Here is a 20,767-nt window from a genome sequence, read left to right as displayed (position 1 = left end):
TTGGATGGGGCAGTGGAGATTGTGGTTAGGTGCGTAGACAGTCTGGTGGCCAAGTAAGTAACAGCTCCAGGGTTTTTCTAGAGTGATCTGTCAGATAATGTCAGTGAGGCAAGAACTGGGAGCGATCACGAAGAAAAGAACCAGACACAATCCCCTGACACAGACCAACAAAGATCAGGCACAAAAAGCTGGAGTAACTCAGCGGGACAGGCAGCATCTCTGGAGAGAAGGAATGGGTGACATTTCGGGTCGACACCCTTCTTCAGCTTCTCCAGTTTTTTGTGTCTAACTTTGGTTTAAACCCACATCTGCAGTTCCTTCCCACATCAAATGAACATCAGGTTCTTTTTATCTAATGTCGAACCCTCCTTTAGTATGAACAGCCTGCATTGTTCCTGGGTCTTGTGCTTATCTATTTGATGTCACTGTGCGTATCTGCGTCATGAGCATTGACAACTTGGAACAAATTTCTACAAGTCCGTTACTCACTAACAAGATTGCATGTTTGGTAGAAACTGTCAACTACTGGGTAGAATTTATATGTCAATGTCTCATATATTACAACTGCTTAAACTTTGCTTATTACGAACTTAAAATATTTCCGATAGCATTTTGTTATATTTTTGTGTGTTTTTATATGCATATTGCATATTGGCTCCTGTAGGTCCAACTATTTTCTCTCTGAAAAATGTACATGGCAGAATACAAGGCTACTTTTCTGCTTATGGTTCCTTGAGGGTATGCCCATCAAATTGCTTCATCAAACCGTCATTTATGTCAGTTTCATCTCGCAGCTGCCCTTTTCTCAATAGTAGCATTTGGTCAAATCCTAGGAAGGGATCATTGATCGGCCACTATGGAGAAGTGCAATACCTTGGAGTGTACCTGGACAGTAAACTGGACTGGTCCAGGAACGCTGAGGCCCTGTACAAGAAGGGACAGAGCCAGCTGCACTTTTTGAAAAGGCTCCATTCCTTCAACGTCTGCTGTGAGATGCTGCAGATGTTCTATCATCTACTTCTTTGCTGCCGTGTGCTGGGGCAGCAGGGCGAAGGCTACAGGCGCCAATAGGATTAACAAACTCATCAGGAAGGCTGGGAGGTGGTCTTGGAGGGGAGGATGCTCCTCAAATTGTGTAGCATCCTGGACAATGCAACACACCCCCTCCATGACACACTGGAGATCCTTCTTCCCTGGGGCTATCAAACTGTACAACTCCTCCCCCTTCTGTTGTGGGATAAACTGAGATTGCCCCCCCCCCCCCCAATCTTTGCACATCCCCAATCCTTTCCACGCGTCACTTTAATTTCATGTTTCGTGTAATTTGTGTTTTTATGACTGTTGGCAGACCAATTTCCCTCCTGGGATAAACAAAGTTCCATCATATCTTATCGTAGGTTGAAAAAAGGGGGACGTGAAATAGACAATAGACAATAGACAATAGAGAATAGGTGCAGGAGGAGGCCATTCAGCCCTTCGAGCCAGAACCGCCATTCAATGTGATCATGGCTGATCATTCTCAATCAGTACCCCGTTCCTGCCTTCTCTCCATACCCCCTGACTCCGTTATCCTTAAGAGCTCTATCTAGCTCTCTCTTGAATGCATTCAGAGAATTGGCCTCCACTGCCTTCTGAGGCAGAGAATTCCACAGATTCACAACTCTCTGACTGAAAATGTTTTTCCTCATCTCCGTTCTAAATGGCCTACCCCTTATTTTTAAACTGTGGCCCCTGGTTCTGGACTCCCCCAACATTGGGAACATGTTTCCTGCCTCTAACGTGCCCAACCGCTTAATAATCTTATACGTTTCGATAAGATCCCCTCTCATCCTTCTAAATTCCAGTCTATACAAGCCTAGACGCTCCGGATGGGAAATCAGGATGGGGAAACAAACAGATTTAGAAAGTAAATGAAGAATATACAAGAATGCTATTGACACAAAGTCAGGATGATGAACAACTTCTTATGGGGTTCAATTAGTGTGTTCAAAACCCCAAATTGGTGCTGACAGCATGTTCATTTTTGGAATAAACTGCATTGAACCACACTAAACAGGCTGTAAACAAGTGTGCGGTGAAAGCCTGGTAGAGAAGCATAGAGTGTGTATGTTATGATGAAGAAAAGATTCAATAGGCTGATGGTGTACTGAACAAGTCTCTGGTCAACTTGATCATTTTATGAAGATAGTGTTCCTATTCTGATTTGTCTCTCCAGAGAAAAGGTGTACCCATTGGCTTGTTCTTTAAATTAGCCATTAGTGCGGCAATTTCAGTTGCAACGTGTCTTGAGTTCCTTATTTGAATCACTGTGGGAATTGTCCATTAGGGTCCTGTAGATGGGCTATTGCATGCTAGCCAATCATAGTGCTTGTTAGTAGTAGTCCCGCCTAGTACGTGCTTTATAATATTAAGAACTCGCCTACGTCAGGCAGTAGATGTAGCAGCTCGGAGCTGTAATGTACTGCAGGTCCTATGCTGTAAGTGCTTCAATAAAATGATGCGTTGTATCTTAGCGTGTACTTAAGCACTTTATTACAGGTCCTGCTGCTCCAAATTCTGACATACATGATCTGGCTCGGAAGGTGCCTCTGTGTGGTGTATTTTAATGTGCAGTAGCTGTTGTACACCAATGACCACCGGAGCTTCAAGGAGCAAGGTCTTGGTCCAGTAGATAAATGAGTGTTAGCGATGCACTGAACTGAGGAATATTTGAGGCTAATTTAGTAAGATTTTGCATTCGAAGGGGCTTTATCTAACTGATTATTCGCATGAGCCCATGGAATTTTGTGCACTATTACAACCAGGTCTCTGAGCCTAATTCCTGACAATGCCTTCATGAGGTATATTTGTTTTTTTGGCTTTCAATTTTGTATCAGGAGCACCTCAATATAGGTCATCCCTCATCCTTCCCACCTCTTTCTTCAAGGTCCCCTCTGCAAAACCTAAAACTCTGAAAACTTTTAGCCATGTTGTACCATTCCTCAATATTTCCCAAGTCACATCAACTTCCCAGAGATGTCTGTCTGAAGAAGGGTCTTGACCCAAAACGTCACCCATTCCTTCTCTCCAGAGATGCCGCATGCCCCGCTGAGTTACTCCAGCACTTTGTGTCTATCCCAGAGATGTAAGCTACCTTTAAATTGCTTTAGTCTTACTTTAGTTGGAGCTAACCCTTCCCACTCAACTCCCTCCACCTGCATACGTCCAGTTATCATGTGGTTAGCATGGACTGAATGCTGAAGTCAGCCATATCACTCACCCTGACCACTTCCCCACTTGGGCACAGTCTATATGATCTGACATAAGGGTTTCCAGTCACCTCAGAATTGTTGTTGAGGGAGGCAAGTTATCTTCAAAACTGTGGGGTTGCTTGAGAAAAGTAACTGATGAGTAGGGGTTAATTGTACATTGTGACCCCACATTTTTAAAATGTACTGTTTGAATCAATAAACTGATGACCCAGTGAACACTTTGTACGAGACTGTAAGTTTCCTTTCATGAGGGTGACCTTCAGTGTATCTTTCGATTTCAACAAGGTAACTCCTATCTCTGATTTTGTAATCAGTCCTGTTTTTTTTCCAACGTTATCTTTTGGTCATGTGAGATTTTCATTGATTTCTTCCCAGACCCAGAGTATTTAATCCAATCAGTCTTTGTGAGCTGTCACTGCTAGTTCTGTGACCATTCCATCTGTGAGGCATCTGGTTGTGGTCCCAGTAACACTGCAGTTTCAGGAACATGAAGTCGCTCCTTGCACTTGCAATTTGTTTGGAGTTGTTCACAACTTGGGTTGTGTCATCGTATGTAGCAGTGCCTTGCACTAGTCCAGAAAGTATTGCACTGGCAGAAGAGGCAATTGATCAGATCAATGCAGGACGAAAACAGGGATTCAAGTACGCTCTGGACCGAGTCGAGAACTCTCACAAGCAGGTATGGAAACAAGAATGAATGCAGATTTTATTCCATGACTACTGATGTTCATAATTAATTAATAACATGCCGTTTTTAGGGCTGCATCGCTGGTTTCTGAGGCAGTGTAGCTTCTATGGAATGAACTATAGCCTGGAGTAGAGGGTAGAGAGTCTGAGGGGAAGGTTGGAGGGGGAGGGAGCAGGGAGACGGTGGGATTGGGAGTCACCAGCGGCCCACGTTAGCTTCATGAAGCTGCATTGGGTGCTGATGATCCCTTCACAGTCGTATTTTTTAAACAAAACCTATGCATTGTCTCCTTTGATTTACCCAGTATCAGGTGAAGCACTGACTGGGCACACTTCCCCATTTCGATTCCAACATTGCAATGGGGTCCTGTTTGTATGCGTGCATCTCCGCTTGAGCTGCCTTTGTGGAGGAGCCCAGCAAGATGGAGTCGGTGACAGTGAAAGTGGAGGGGGCAGCAGCGCTGTGAGTCCTTCCACGCCATTTTCAGATGCTACCACCCTCACTTTTACTGAGCGAGAGGCCTCAGGGTTGTCGCAGGGTGTTGCAGGGTGCAGAATGGTACCCGAGTCCTCATATTATTCAACTCGGCAATAGTTGGAGGTGTAATTATCAGCCACATTCAATAAACTGCCGTGTGGGCAAAAGTCAACAAGTTAAGTTCTAGTTGAATGGTAAACCTCCTCAATAAGAGTACTGTATTCCAAAATAGCCAACAGCAAAACTGTCCTGGCTCATGTTACTGATGGTACTGGTTCTAAAGGAGAAGGAGACAAAGGGGAATTGTTAAAATGGTGCACAGAAAAGTGACCAGAGCATCAACGAATTATGCGATGTCCTTTTAAAGGGAATCTTTGACATCCCTTTACGGAGAGTCTTTTACTCTGGCGTGGAAAGCTAGAATCATCAGATCTTCAATATTATTCCTCAAGATTAGTTTCAGTAAAATGATTCATTTGTTTCTTTTGTGCAACACAAAGTATGCTGACGTCTCAAACAGTTCATTTACTCGCTCTACACATCTGCCCCTTGGTCAGTTGGTTTCTGTGATGTAAGTAAAGTAAAGGGGGAGATGTGATGTATATGTAATGTAAATGCCAGTGCCCCCTTGAGGCCAAGAGCAGAAGCTGGCCAATGGGCTTGTGCCTTGTGACTGAGGTCAGGTGACCTTCTAGGGCCAATGGGCTTGTGCCTTGTGACTGAGGTCAGGTGACCTTCTAGGGCCAATGGGCTTGTGCCTTGTAACTGAGGTCAGGTGACCTTCTAGAAATTTCCTGGTGAAGGATCAGTAATAAAATCTTCTTACAAGATGTCGGGCGTATATTCATTGTGCTAGCCACAACAGGGTCTTACAGAGGACATTACAGTTTCCACTATACCTTCCCTCGGTATTGTACACTTTTGTACTTGCTGCTTCAATATAGCGCTTGAGTTGGTAAATCAAAAGTGAGAGTCCACTGCTTCTGCTCAATGGAAACGTTGTGACATTCTGCTAAGATGTGAAATGGTTTTGCCACCTGTGTAAGCAGCTCTGTGCTTGGCTACCAGTTATTGTTTCCAACCCACTTTGTCAAACCCATGAAAGCTGTTAGCTGGGCAGAGCAGTCTGTTTCTCAGCCATCACTTCGACTTGCAACATGAGAAGGGCAGCCAGCTTGTCTCTCACTGTGGTTCATGAGCCAAACTGCACGGCAGATCAGATAGATGAAAAACTAAACTGCAGTACTGAAGGAAAATGAGTGAACCACTGACCAAATAATGTGATGTTAAAATGATATCCAAACTGAACATTATTAAGACACAAGAGACTGCAGATGCTGGAATCTTGAACTGGAGGAACTCGAGGTGTCAGCAGCATCTGTGGAGGGGATAGGCAGATAACATTTCGGGCTGGGACCCTTCTTCAGAATGATGACACAATATTATTGATGTTGTTGATCTAATTATAAGTTCTTTGGAAGCAGAGAAGCAGATAAGTATCCTGTGTGAGTATCCATACTCGTACTGAGTAACTCAGTGCTCTTACAAATCCGTGCATTCAGATATGATTTTTAAAGTATTATTCCATAGTGACTGCAGTGCTGTTATTTCATTGCTGTTCAGAACAATGTGAGCACATGCTCTAGATGGTCTGAGACTGTATGATGGCTATGATGTGACCAATTTATTGTGTCATAGAGTCATTCAGCATCAAAACAGGCCCTTTGGCCCAACTTGCCCATGCCAACCAACATGCCCCATCTACACTAGTCTCACCTGCCTGCATTGGGCCCATATCCCTCTCAACCTATCATCCATGAACCTGTCTAAATGCTTCTTAAACATGGTAAATATCAAAAAAATAGAAAAATAGTTGCAGGAGTAGGCCATTCAGCCTTTCGAGCCATTCAATATGATCATGGTTGATCATCTAAAATCAGTGCCCCGTTCCTGCTTTTTCCCCATATCCCTTGATTCCTTTAGCACGAAGAGCTAAATCTAACTCTCTCTTGAAAACATCCAGTGAATTGGCCTCCACTGCCTTCTGTGGCAGAGAATTCCACAGATTCACAACTCTCTGGGTGAGACATTGCGATAGTATCGGCCTCAACTACCTCCTCTGGCATTGTTCCATATACCCACCACCCTTTGTGCAAAAAAGTTACTCCTCAGGTTAATATTAAATCTTTCCCCCTTTACCTTAAACCTATATCTTCTGGTTCTCAATTTCCCTACTCTGGGCAAGAAACTCTGTGCATTTACCCAATCCACTCCTCTCATAATTTTGTACACCTCTGTAAGATCACCCCTCATCCTCCTGTGCTCCAAGGAATATCCTAGCCTGCTTAACCTCTCCCCATAGCTCAGGCCCTCGAGTCCTGGCACTAACCTCGTCAATCTTCTCTGCACCCTTTCCAGCCTGACAACATCTTTCCTATATCATGGTGACCAGAACTGAACACAATGCTCTACATGTAGCCTCACCAACGTCTTACTTACATAACTGCACATGACCGTCTAACTTCTACACTCAATACTCTGACTGATGAAGGCCAGTTTGCTGAAATGGGTGCAATTAATCATTGATATGAGCTAAATCTTTGGGAATATCTAACAACCATTTCTTTTTCAGACAAATGGAAATACAACCTACTATTTAGAGGTGGATATTCGAGAGACGAAGTGCCATGTGCTGAGTCCTAAATCACTGGCAGAATGTCCAATTCGACCATTCAAGGAAATAGTGAGTCTTTCAAAACAGAACAGGGCCAGGGGAGAAAAAGGGCAGGGTGAAATCCATGAGGGGGAATGTTGGATTAAACGCTTTGTTTCGTGATGACAAAAATCAATTGGTAATCTTTATAAAAGTCATTTTAATTTCTGGATTTCCTGTTCAGTAATGGACAGCATGGCAGTATTTGCAAGTTATTATTTTGCAAAGGAACAGAATAAAAATGGCAAACTAGGTTAGAGAAAACCCCCCATTTTTTTTCATAACGGCTGTGCATTTGATATAGTTTACGTTCAGAGGCAACACGATTGGTCTGAACTCCCAATCTAGATCAAGCATGAAGAGCAGATCTCACTGGTAGCTCAAACGTGGCCCATCATGATTGCCATTTCTAGTGAGGTCGGGAGAGGGCTGATTCTTCCGCTACTGCTGACCTAGTGCACTCAGTGGAGGTATCTTGGTTATTTCTTGAGCACCCAATGTTTCAGACCTGTACAATCTTACTCGACTACTGCAGTATGTTCTCCAAAAAGACCAAGGGCGGCTCGGTGATGCAGCGGTAGAGTTGCTGCCTTACAGCGCCAAAGTCCCGGGTTCGATCCTGACTACGGGTGCTGTCTGCAGGGAGTTTGTTTGTTCCCCATGTGACCTGCGTTGGTTTTCTCCGGGTGCTCCGGTTTCCTCCCACACTCCAAAGACATACAGGTTTGTAGGTTCATTGGTTTAGGTTAAAATTGTAAATTGTCCCTAGTGTGTAGGATACAGGTGCTAGTGTATGGGGTGATCGCTGGTCAGCGTGGGGTTGTTGGGCTGAAGGGAATGTTTCCAGGCTGTATCTCTAAACTAAACTAATCTAAAAAGACCTGTGAGATCTGCTGAGGACCATTGAAGACTCCAAATCGTTAAGTCACAGAGGGAACTCTAGGTTTTTGTTCTTTTGCGACATGGCTCCATTACAAGATCAAGCTGATTTCTAGTGACTTTTTGTAGCTTGTGTCAAGTGGACAGAGAAACAATCATAATTTTGGATAGGATTTGTACATTGTACATAACGGATAAGAGAAAATGATTCCTTGTTGCTTATATTTTAAATAGATAACTTTGATGTTGAATGAAAATTTTAAAGACCTAAGTAATATACACTTGCGAGTTGTGTGGTTGAGTTCTGTTTGGGAGTGTTATTGTTATTGTGAAAATGTTGCTGGCCTATTCAAGCTCTCCATGATACACAAGAATAAATAAGTTATTAATACTGATGTTGTGAATATTAAAAACATGCTTTAATCTGGTAGATGCCAGTAAATTAAAAATCAACAAGCTTATTAATCAGTGGTAAATCTGGGCACAAATGTTCTACTGCCTAAAACTTTGACACCATTACCGTTCTAGCAATCTACATTTAAATAGTAATTTCCATTGTCTGTTTGTACCGTCATTAAAAAGGTAAATGCGGGAGTACTATATGAATTTCTTAAGTTATTCCATTGCAGGTAGTAATTTTTAATTTGAGAATTGTTAGTGTGATCCCATTATCACAAATATACCTAACGATAATTGAAATGTCACTATGATTATGGTGGATGATATTCTAATCCAATTGAATTAAAATTGCCTTTGCCTGGTTGTTACTTTAGAAAGGCGATGGAGATTGTAAAATAATCTTAGACACCTCGCCAGGAAATCCCAATCATGTGAGTGGCTACAAGTGTGATGTATCCCCAGGTATGTTGTTGTTTTTGTTGAATTGACAAATTGTTGTACAATTCAGAACTGAATACGATACGATACGATAGAACTTTATGTATTCCAGCAGGGAAATTGGTCTGCCAACAGTCATAAAACACAAGATACATGACACATGAAATTAAAGTGACGAGTGGAAAGGATTGGGGATGTGCAAAGATTGGGGAGGAGTGGGGAGGGGGAAGGGGAGTCAGTCTACCCCACAACAGAAGGGGGAGGAGTTGTACAGTTTGATAGCTACAGGGAAGAAGGATCTCCTGTGGCGTTTTGTGCGACATCTTCTTGAAACCAGTCTGTTGCTGAAGGTAGTCCTCAGGTTAACCAGCGGAGAGGCATCATGAAGGGCATAGATAAAGTGAACAACCACAGTCTTTACCCCAGGGTAGAAGAGTCATCAACCAGGGGGTATAGATTTTAAGTGATACGGATTAGATTTAAAAGGGTCCTGAGGGCCTACTTTTTCATGGGGAGGGTTGTGCGTACAGGGAGCAGGGTTCCAGAGGAAGTGGTAGAGGCAGGTATAGTCATGACATTTAAAAGACTCCTGGACAAGAACATAAATAGGATAGGTTTGGAGGGATATGGGCCAGGCATAGCCAAGTGGGTCAAGTTTGGCTGAGCAACTTGGTCAGCACGGACGAGCTGTGCTGAAGAGCCTGTTTCCATGTCATGTAGCTCTGAGTCTAATACTCTCCACGTACGGATTAGTACTGAACTCCATCAGAACATCCCAGAACATTCTTGGCCAGCACTCTGGCCATTGTGATAAATATTCACTTTCTTCACCAATGGTTCACCATGGCTGCAGTGTTTACCACCAACACCGACTACAGTGTTACCGCCAACACTGTTTACAGTGAATAACACCAACACTGTCTCCAGTGTATACCGCCAACACTGTTTACAGTGTATACCACCAACACTGTCTCCAGTGTATACCACCTACACTGTCTAGTGTATACCACCAACATTGTCTGCAATGTATACCCCCAACACTGTCTGCAGTGTATACCACCAACACTGTCTGCAGTGTATACCACCAACACAATCTAGTGTATATCTCCAACACTGTCTCCAGTGTATACCACCAACACTGTCTAGTGTATACCACCAACACTGTCTGCAATGTATACCACCAACACTGTCTGAAGTGTATACCACCAACACTGTCTCCAGTGTATACCACCAACACTGTCTGCAGTGTATACCACCAACACTGTCTAGTGTATACCACCAACACTGTCTGCAGTGTATACCACCAACACAATCTAGTGTATATCTCCAACACTGTCTGCAGTGTATACCACCAACACTGTCTAGTGTATACCACCAACACTGTCTAGTGTATACCACCAACACTGTCTAGTGTATACCACCAACATTGTCTGCAGTGTATACCACCAACACTGTCTGCAATGTATACCACCAACACTGTCTGAAGTGTATACCACCAACACAGTCTCCAGTGTATACCACCAACACAGTCTCCAGTGTATACCACCAACACTGTCTGAAGTGTATACCACCAACACTGTCTCCAGTGTATACCACCAACACTGTCTGCAGTGTATACCACCAACACAGTCTCCAGTGTATACCACCAACACAGTCTCCAGTGTATACCACCAACACAGTCTCCAGTGTATACCACCAACAGTGGCTACAGTGTATGCCATCTTTATTACCACTTTCCCAACTTTGAAAATCAAGTTACACAATGAAAACAGGGTATATACTAATTCCACAATTATCGTTTCTTTCCATATAACATACTTTTCTGTCTTGAAAAGATATTGCAGTCCCTTTATTGAGACTGTATCTAAATTGGGAATCCCCTAGACACCAACACTATAAGAGTAAAGACTACAGGCGTTGAGTAGGTGACTCTGGCAATAAATTCTGATCATGGCATCCTATATTTACAAAGTCTTCCGTCAATGCCAACAGCTGTTCAGTTGAATACCAGGTGTACCCGACGGGATATTCAGTAATACTGTAACACTTTGCAGATTCAGTGGATGATGTTTTAAAGAAATGCCCTGATTGTCCGCATCTAATACCGATAACCAGTCATCAAGTGGAACATGCTGTAACGGTTTCAATTGACAAATTCAATAAAGAGAGCACATTTACACATCGTTTTGATCTTCATGGAATAATGCGAAGCTCTACAAAGGTTAGTCAACTTATGTTTTAACTTCTTTGATCATTTTTCATTGTAAATGTTACCCAAGCTCAACATTTGTGCTCCTCGCACTTTTAGCTTTCAGAAGATAGTGCAAGGGCAGCATTTGGACAATGTTGGAGACGATCACAAGGAAGTATTTCTTGTTAACTGAAATATTATGTCCATCGCACTCCATGATCCATGAGGAAGCTCAACATTGGTTTGGCAAAGTTTAACTAATGCGAATCTGTAATTTTTGGTTTTGGAGTAATTAGAATAGACACCTCTTATTCTACACCAAGGCACTACTTTAATATTAATGTTAGGTACTCTTGCACCACTTGTTGCCATTGCTTTCTAAGTTTGCCATCTTGCCTGTGTGAGGCTTGGAGGATTGTTCGGACCCAGTCATAGTAAGTGATTTGCTTTGTGGAACTACAATATGGCCTAACTTGTTAGAGCTGAAGCACTGAGCTGTTCCGATTGGACAGGAATAGATGACATGATTGTATTGCTAAGAACAAGGCTCACATGACCCAAGGATTTCCCACAGTATCAGATTTCACAGCGTAAACCACTACATCCTACACTGACAACAACCCCCTGACTGGCCTCAACACCAGTTCCATGGGGCTTACTATTCTGCTTTCTCAAAAGTTAATTTATATTCTATTAAATAATCGAATTAAGTGTCTGAATATGTTTGGTCACACAGAATAGACCGATCCACAGGCATATCAGTATTGCAGTGTAGCGATAGATTATTTTTTCAGCAAAGTGTCCATTGGCAACTCATGCCACATTAATAACATATGAATATCTCTGAGGGTGTTGAATTTAGGAAGTTCAGTTACATGTCAGGTTTTAGAGGGTATACATTAGTTAGCATTGCACAGGTATCCAAATTCCCTTGTTATCTCTATCATATACTCCCTGTACCTAAATGATGTTCTTAGCTTTGAAGGTATCACAAAATGCTGGAGTAACTCAGCAGGTCAGGCAGTATCTTGGAGAGAAGGAATGGGTGACATTTTGGGTCTAGACCCTCCTTCTGACTGATGTCAGGGGGGTGGGACAAAGATAGCATGTAGGTGGAGACAGGAAGACAGTGGGAGAACTGGGAAGGGGAGGGGAAGAGAGGGACAGAGGAACTATCTAAAGTTAGAGAAGTTAATGTTCATACTGCTGGGCTGTAAGCTGTCCAAGCAAAATATGAGGTGCTGTTCCTCCAATTTCCGGTGGGCCTCACTATGACACTGGAGGAGGCCCATGACAGAAAGGTCAGACTGGGAGTGGGAGGGGGAGTTGAAGTGCTGAGCCACCAGGAGATCAGGTTGGTTAAGGCGGACTGAGCGAAGGTGTTGAGCGAAACGATCGCCGAGCCTGCGTTTGGTCTCGCCGATGTAGAGAAGTTGACATCTTGGAAGTTGGAACAGCGGATACAATAGATGAGGTTGGAGGAGGTGCAGGTGAACCTCTGTCTCACCTGGAAAGACTGTTTGGGTCCTTGGATGGAGTCGAGGGGGGGAGGTAAAGGGACAGGTGTTGCATCTACTGCGGTTGCAGGGAAAGGTGCCTGGGGAGGGGGTGGTTTGGGTGGGAAGAGACGAGTGGACCAGGGAGTTACGGAGGGAACGGTCTCTGCGGAATGCAGAAAGGGGAGGAAATGGGAAGATGTGGCCAGTAGTGGGATCCTGTTGGAGGTGACGGAAATGTTGGAGGATAATTTGTTGGATACGCTGGCTGATGGGGTGGAAGGTGAGGACAAGGGGGATTCAGTCCTTGTTATGAATGGGGGGAGGGAGAGCAAGAACGGAGCTGTGGGATATAGAGGAGGCCCTAGTGAGAGCCTCATCTATAATGGAAGAGGGGAAGCCCCGTTTCCTAAAGAATGAGGACATCTCTGATGCCCTAGTATGAAACACCTCATCCTGGGCGCAGATGCGGCATAGAAGGAGGAATTGGGAGTAAAGGATAGACTTTGTGCAGGAGCCAGGGTGGGAAGAAGTGTAGTCCAGATAGCTGTGGAAGTCAGTAGGTTTGTAGTAGATGTCAGTCACTAGTCTGTCTCCTGTGATGGAGATGGTGAGATCCAGGAACGGTAGGGAGATGTCGGAGATAGTCCAAGTATATTTAAGAGCAGGATGGAAATTAATGGTGAAATGTATGAAATGTATGCAGTGAGTTCTGCATGGGTACAAGAGGTAGCACCAATGCAGTCGTCAATGTAGCGGAGGTAGAGTTCGTGGATGGGGCCAGTGTACGTCTGGAACAGGGATTGTTCGATGTACCCGACAAAGAGGCAGGCATAGCTAGGGCCCAAGCGAGTGTCCATAGCTACGCCTCTGGTTTGGAGGAAGTGGGAGGAGTCAAAGGAGAAGTTGTTAAGGGTAAGAACCAGCTCTGCTAGGCGGAGGAGAGTGTTAGTGGATGGAGATTGGCTGGTTTTACGGTCGAGGAAGAAACGGAGGGCTTCAAGATCATCCTTGTGGGGGATGGAGGTGTAGACTCTATCCCCTACTCCCAATTCCTCCGCCTACGCTGCATCCGCCCCCAGGGTGAGGTGTTTCATCAGAGATGTCCTCATTCTTTTGGAAACGGGGCTTCCCCTCTTCCATTATAGATGAGGCTCTTACTAGGGCCCCCTCTATATCCCGCAGCTCCGCTCTTGCTCCCCCTCCCCCCATTCATAACAAGGATAGAATCCCCCTTGTCCCCACCTTCTACCCCATCAGCCAGCGTATCCAACAAATTATCCTCCAACATTTCCGTCAACTCAAACGGGACCCCACTACTGGCCACATCTTCCCATCCCCTCCCCTTTCTGCTTTCCGCAGAGACCGTTCCCTCTGTAACTCCCTGGTCCACTCGTCCCTTCCTACCCAAACCACCCCATCCCCAGGCACTTTCCCCTGCAACCGCACGAGATGCAATACCTGTCTCTTTACCTCCCCCCTCGACTCCATCCAAGGACCCAAACAGTCTTTCCAGGTGAGACACAGGTTCACCTGCACCTCCACCAACCTCACCTATTGTATCCACTGTTCCAGATGTCAACCTCTCTACATCGACGAGACCAAACGCAGGCTCGGCGATTGTTTTGCTCAACACCTTCGCTCAGTCTGCCTTAACCAACCTGATCTCCCGGTGGCTCAGCACTTCAACTCCCCCTCCCACTCCCAGTCTGATCTTTCTGTCATGGGCCTCCTCCAGTGTCATAGTGAGGCCCACCGGAAATTGGAGGAACAGCACCTCATATTTCGCTTGGGCAGCTTACAGCCCAACGGTATGAACATTGACTTCTCCAACTTTAGATAGTTCCTCTGTCCCTCTCTTCCCCTCTCCCTTCCATTCTCCCACTGTCTTCCTGTCTCCACCTATATCCTTTATTTGTCCCGCCCCCCTGACATCAGTCTGAAGAAGGGTCTTGACCCGAAACGTCACCCATTCCTTCTCTCCAAGATGCTGCCTGACCTGCTGAGTTACTCCAACATTTTGTGATACCTCCAATTTGTACCAGCATCTGAAGTTATTTTCCTACACATTCTTAGCTTTGAAGAACATTTCCGTATGTCCCTCAATGTACATTTCAACACATCCAGCCTGTGTTTGGCCAGTCACTGTGCACTGCCTCTGACTACTATGGTGGGTGTAAAGATTCTACACATAATAGATTTGGATAGCAAACCCAGTCTCCTGGTTATGTCGATTAAAACTTTGCTTCATTCTTAAATCATTTGGGAATGAAGATACATTCTATCAAAACAAACTCATAGGGAAAATGGGGTTGACTATGTTTAAACATACTCTCGCACCTTATCAATCTCCTGCTATTAAATTACGGAGATAACCAATGTGTCAAGGATTTTACAATCATACTCACGTATAAAGTTGATGCTTTGGAACACGTATATATTTTTCAGATCCTGAGTTGCTGTCAGGTAATTGTATCCAAAACAGATATTTCTTTGAAATCCTGAAGTTAAGGTTTGAGCACACAGCGAGAGCAATAAATGAGCTAATCTGTCATTCAATGGAAACATTATTGTAATTATATTTCAGGGAGTCGGTTTTCCGGTATATGTAGAATTTGTCATCAAAGAGACAACTTGTTTCAAACACAGCGATGCATGCACTCTCAATATTCTCCTAAATCCGGTGAGTACAGATAAATAATGTTGACTGAGTTACTAATTATAATCATTCAAAATTTTCAAGTAGTTTGCAAGTAACATTATCTATAATTTGTAATGATTTAGAGAAATAATTAATGGGTGTTGATAATTTATTGTTGAATATAGAATATTCAACATGTATAGAATATTCAACAAAGAACGGTACAGGACTGACTGGAACAGGCCCCCTCAGCCCATAACGTTTGTGCCCAACATGATGACTCACTGAATTGAACTCGTCTGCTTGCACATGATCCAGATCCCACTATAGACAATAGACAATTGACAATAGGTGCAGGAGTAGGCCATTCAGCCCTTCGAGCCAGCACCGCCATTCAATGCGATCATGGCTGATCACTCTCAATCAGTACCCCGTTCCTGCCTTCTCCCCATACCCCCTCACTCCGCTATCCTTAAGAGCTCTATCCAGCTCTCTCTTATCCAGCACCCTATTTCCTGCATGTCCACGTGCTTATCTTAAAGCTTCTTAAACACCACAGTTGTACCTGTCTCCACCACCACCTCTGGCAATCTGGTCCAGCCTCCCCCCACCCTCTGTGGAAAAGCACATCTCCATTAAACTTTCTCTCTCTCACCTTATAGCTGTGCTCTCTAGTGCTAGACATTTCCACCTTGGGTAAAAGGTTCTGATGTCTACCCTATCTATGCCTCCCATAATTTTCTTTATTTCCATTGTCGTCCCTCAACCTCCGATGTTCCAGGGAAAGCAATTAAAGTCTATCCAAACTCTCCCTGCAGCTGAAATCCTCCAATCCAGGCAGTATTCTGGTAAACCTCCTCTGCACCCTGGCCAGGGTTTCCACATCTTTCCTGTAATGGGCCGACCAGAACTGCACACAATACTCCAAATAAGGCCTAACCGAAGTCCCATAGAGCTGCATCAAGTACGGGCAGGTGGGACTAGTGTAGCTGGGACATGTTGGCCGGTGTGGGCAAGTTGGACTGAAGGGCCTGTTTCCACGCTGTATCACCCTAAGACTCTATCTATGACTCTAATTGAAAAACATTCAGATTTTTAATCATTGTGTTTCATTCTTTGTTTTTACTGTTGAAGATCTATGGGTTCTGTACGTCCACTGTTACTCCGGGCATTGTTGGCGAGATTGTGGATGTGAAATGTGAACTTTTTGGATCTAAGGTAATGTTTTAGTCCTTGATCATAAGAAAATACTACAATCACCACTGTTAATGTAGGACTATAGATCAAGAATTAACAATATTTATTTGCCATACAATATCAAATCTCTGTATGAATACATTGAAGCAGAGATCATGCCAATTCACCAGAATGAAACCAAGGTGTTTAAAATTAGATTAGATTGCATAAATGTACCTTATTTTCTGTAAGTTATTATATTCACTAGGCAAAGGGTGATTTGAATGAGCAGTTAAAATGACAAAAGATTTGATAGGATCGTCACTTCATCTGGTGAAGGGCAAATTTCAAGGCAAATTACTGACAGGTGTAAATTCACCAGGAATGTATACCAATTACCCTATTTAATGGGGATAGAGTCAGTGTACAATCTAGAGGGGCACCGATTTCCTAAGTTACAATCAGAAAAACCTGTTGAAACCATATGCAGCAGGTGGGGCCATTTTGGATGTAGTTTTAGGGAATGAAACTGGGCAGGTAGGAACAATGTTGTGGTAAGATCATAATTGAACTGGATTTAGACAATAGACAAAAGACAATAGGTGCAGGAGGAGGCCATTCGGCCCTTCGAGTCAACACCACCATTCAATGTGATCATGGCTGATCATTCTCAATCAATACCCCGTTCCTGCTTTCTCCCCATACACCTTGACTCTGCTATCCTTAAGAGCTCTATCTAGCTCTCTCTTGAATGCATTCAGAGAATTGGCCTCCACTGCCTTCTGAGGCAGAGAATTCCACAGATTCACAACTCTCTGACTGAAAAGGTTTTTCCTCATCTCCGTTCTAAATGGCCTACCCCTTATTCTTAAACTGTGGCCCCTTGTTCTGGACTCCCCCAACATTGGGAACATGTTTCCTGCCTCTAACGTGTCCAACCCCTTAATAATCTTATACGTTTCGATAAGATACCCTCTCATCCTTCTAAATTCCAGTGTATACAAGCCTAGTCGCTCCAGTCTTTCAACATATGACAGTCCCGCCATTCCGGGAATTAACCTAGTAAACCTACGCTGCACGCCCTCAATAGCAAGAATATCCTTCCTCAAATTTGGAGACCAAAACTGCACACAGTACTCCAGGTGCGGTCTCACTAGGGCCCTGTACAACTGCAGAAGGACCTCTTTGCTCCTATACTGAACTCCTCTTGTTATGAATGCCAACATTCCATTGGCTTTCTTCACTGCTTGCTATACCTGCATGCTTCCTTTCAGTGATTAATGCACTAGGACACCCAGATCTCGTTGTACGTCCCCTTTTCCTAACTTGACACCATTCAGATAATACTCTGCCTTCCTATTCTTACCACCAAAGTGGATAACCTCACACTTATCCACATTAAACTGCTTCTGCCATGCATCCGCCCACTCACACAACCTGTCCAAGTCACCCTGCAACCACATAGCATCTTCCTCACAGTTCACACAACCACCCAGCTTTGTATCATTTGCAAATTTGCTAATGGTACTTTTAATCCCTTCATCCAAGTCATTAATGTATATTGTAAATAGCTGCGGTCCCAGCACCGAGCCTTGCGGTACCCCATTAGTTACTGCCTGCCATTCTGAAAAGGACCCATTTATCACCATTCTTTGCTTTCTGTCTGTCAACCAATTTTCTATCCATGTCAGTACCCTACCTACAATACCATGTACTCTAATTTTGCCCACTAATCTCCTATGTGGGACCTTGTCGAAGGCTTTCTGAAAGTCGAGGTACACCACATCCACCGGCTTTCCCCTGTCAATTTTCCTAGTTACATCCTCAAAGAATTCCAGAAGATTAGTCAAGCATGATTCCCCCTTCGTAAATCCTTGCTGACTCGGAACAATCCTGTTACTACTATCCAAATGCTCCACAATTTCGTCTTTTATAATTGACTCCAGCATCTTCCCCACCACTGATGTCAGACTAACTGGTCTATAATTTCCCGTTTTCAGATTTGGCATGGTCATGGAAAAGGGCAAAGATAAAGTGGAAGCAAATGTTTAAAATTGGGATAAGACTAACTTGCATAGCTGAGAACAAAAACAGAATGGTGGAAGAACTGAATAGGTCAAGCAGCATTTGTGGAGGGAAAATAAGGTGTAAGTTGGTGGTTCAGGTTGAAACCTTGCATCATGATTGAAATCACTACCCAAAACTAAAGCAGATTCAAACCAATGGGAGACATTCAAAAAGATCAGGATAAATGTGATCCCACAAAGAATAGAAAGATAAGATTGCCAAATCCAGAGTCCCCTGGATAACAAGATTGGAAGATAGCAGTAAAATTAAAATGGAAGTCAGATACTGAGAACTAATATTGAAAAATTCAAGAGAGCATAGAATGAGTAGAGATTAAGTTGAAAGGAAAATTTGAAGCAACCAGAAGACACAAATAAGTTTTCCTTTAGCAGCAATATGAAAACCCAGGTGGCATAGATTTAAAGTAATTAGTGGAAGGATTATGGGGCAACACAATTTACCCAGAGGGGTCTGAAACTCCTGCTGAACAAGGTGGTAGAGACAGAAAGCTCAACACAGTTCAGCCCTTGTCTGCATGCAGACTTTTGATTTGAAGAGCCATAGACCAAGTGCTAGAAGAGTTATTTCAAGGATGGATTATTTACAATTTATACCACTAATGCGTGCCTGCCAGTTACCTTTCTGGTTAGAAAGTGCAAGCCATGTCAAGCACTGAAAGCAGTGAGTTGGCAAGACCACCCAGGCATTTGGCAGATGCAAGTGCAGTTGTCATGCCGATGAGTCTATTTGTATTAGTTGTAGATGCATGGAAGTAGATTTGCTTATTTGGCCAGAATTCTTCAGAGGATACAGTAAGCAATAAAACACAACGCAACCATCCCTGTTTCTTATATCATTCAATTAGGTAACCTCCGATACTTCCAAACTCGAAAGAATTTTGAACCAATTCTATGCGTGTAGGATGGAACTGCAGTGCTGGTTTACACCAAAGATAGACACAAAATGCTGGAGTAACTCAGCGGGACAGGCAGCATCTCTGGATAGAAGGATTATGATGCTGCCTGTCGTATTGAGTTATTCTAGCATGTTGTGTTTACCAATTCTATATCTTTCATATTGTGGCCCAATATTCCACCCAAATATGCAACAATATATTTATTTAATGACTGCAGTGTAATGTAGAAACTTGTCATGTGCATGTATATATGTATAAATCAGATCAGTCTTTCATACACAAAATAAAGCTTCTTAATTCCCAAATCTAGAGAACAAAAAAGAATGGTTTGTTGCAATCCAGGAAGGAAGGGTTTTAATACCAATAACAAAGTTTGTTGTTTTGATATTGCAGGGGGAAGGATCGGGCAGGGAAAAGGCTGGCCTTGCAATTGAGGGGGACGCAACTGTTCCTCCAGAAATGGAAGGGGAAGGCACAGTATTCCCAACAATGGAAGAGGGAGGTACTGCTCCTCCAGCAATGGAAGATGAAGGCACTGCTCCTTCAGCACTAGAAGAGGGAGGCACTGCTCCTTCAGCAACAGAAGAGGGAGGCACTCTACCTCCAACAATGGAATTACAGACTATTGTCGATGAAGAAATTGATGTCCTCAGTACACTAGAAGCTGTACCTATCATCCAACAAGCTGAAAGTTTTGAGGGTATTCCTCCCAAACGCAAACGATCAGCACTCGATGACTCCTCAGAATCCTCTGAAGAACTGGTGTACAGTCCTGGCAAGCCGTTTGTATTCCCTGATCTCCCTGCAGATCTGCTATCCTGCCCAGAAAAACACAGATATCATGAGTATCAATGAACTGAATTAACTCCCTGTCGAAAAGGCAAGCCCATTCTTAACAACAATATTGCATTACTGTGTGGATAATTAACTGCACCAGAATAAGGAACATTTCCATTTCCTCTTTCTGGAGATTTATCTTAATAAAACAAAAAAAATGACCTGGGAATTGTATAAATGATATGTACAACGCTATGAAGTCACACAAAAATTTTGGAGATCTTCAAATTTTGTTTTGTGATTTTTACTTTGTATGTGCAATAAAATATGTTTGAACTTAGCCTTCTCTTGGTTTAAATGTTAAATTGCAATTAAACTATTTTAACAATAAGGATTCGTACAGTACAACTAGTATTCGGATAGCACCTCTCATGACCATGGAGTTAAAAAAAACTGCAGCCACAATGAATATATTGCAGCAACACTAAAGGGGATGATGTGATCAGTTTCTCGTAAACAGCAATGTCATTAAGGTCTGATGATCTGTTTATGTTAATGATGTTGGTTGATGGGTATATATTGACTAGTGCATTAGAGAGAACTCCTCTTCAGTACTTCTAGCAAAGGCTGTACATGTAAGACCCTCTAAAAAATAATA

The 20,767-nt window shown here is 43.3% G+C and overlaps 1 protein-coding gene across 1 annotated transcript; it reads left to right on the top strand.

The window, feature by feature from the left end:
• Window positions 1-3,658: 3,658 nt before the first annotated feature.
• LOC144599423 (alpha-2-HS-glycoprotein-like) lies at window positions 3,659-20,449 on the top strand. Its single transcript, XM_078410282.1, has 7 exons — window positions 3,659-3,930; window positions 7,049-7,159; window positions 8,782-8,869; window positions 10,900-11,066; window positions 15,120-15,215; window positions 16,308-16,391; window positions 19,726-20,449. The coding sequence occupies exons 1-7, from the start codon at window positions 3,739-3,741 to the stop codon at window positions 20,185-20,187; spliced, it is 1,200 nt and encodes a 399-aa protein (XP_078266408.1). The 5' UTR covers window positions 3,659-3,738; the 3' UTR covers window positions 20,188-20,449.
• Window positions 20,450-20,767: the final 318 nt, after the last annotated feature.

Source organism: Rhinoraja longicauda, chromosome 13, assembly GCF_053455715.1.
Source record: "Rhinoraja longicauda isolate Sanriku21f chromosome 13, sRhiLon1.1, whole genome shotgun sequence".
Classification (NCBI taxonomy): Eukaryota; Metazoa; Chordata; class Chondrichthyes; order Rajiformes; family Arhynchobatidae; genus Rhinoraja; species Rhinoraja longicauda.
Note: the sequence above shows the minus strand (reverse complement) of the source record. Positions and strands in the feature narration are given on the sequence as shown.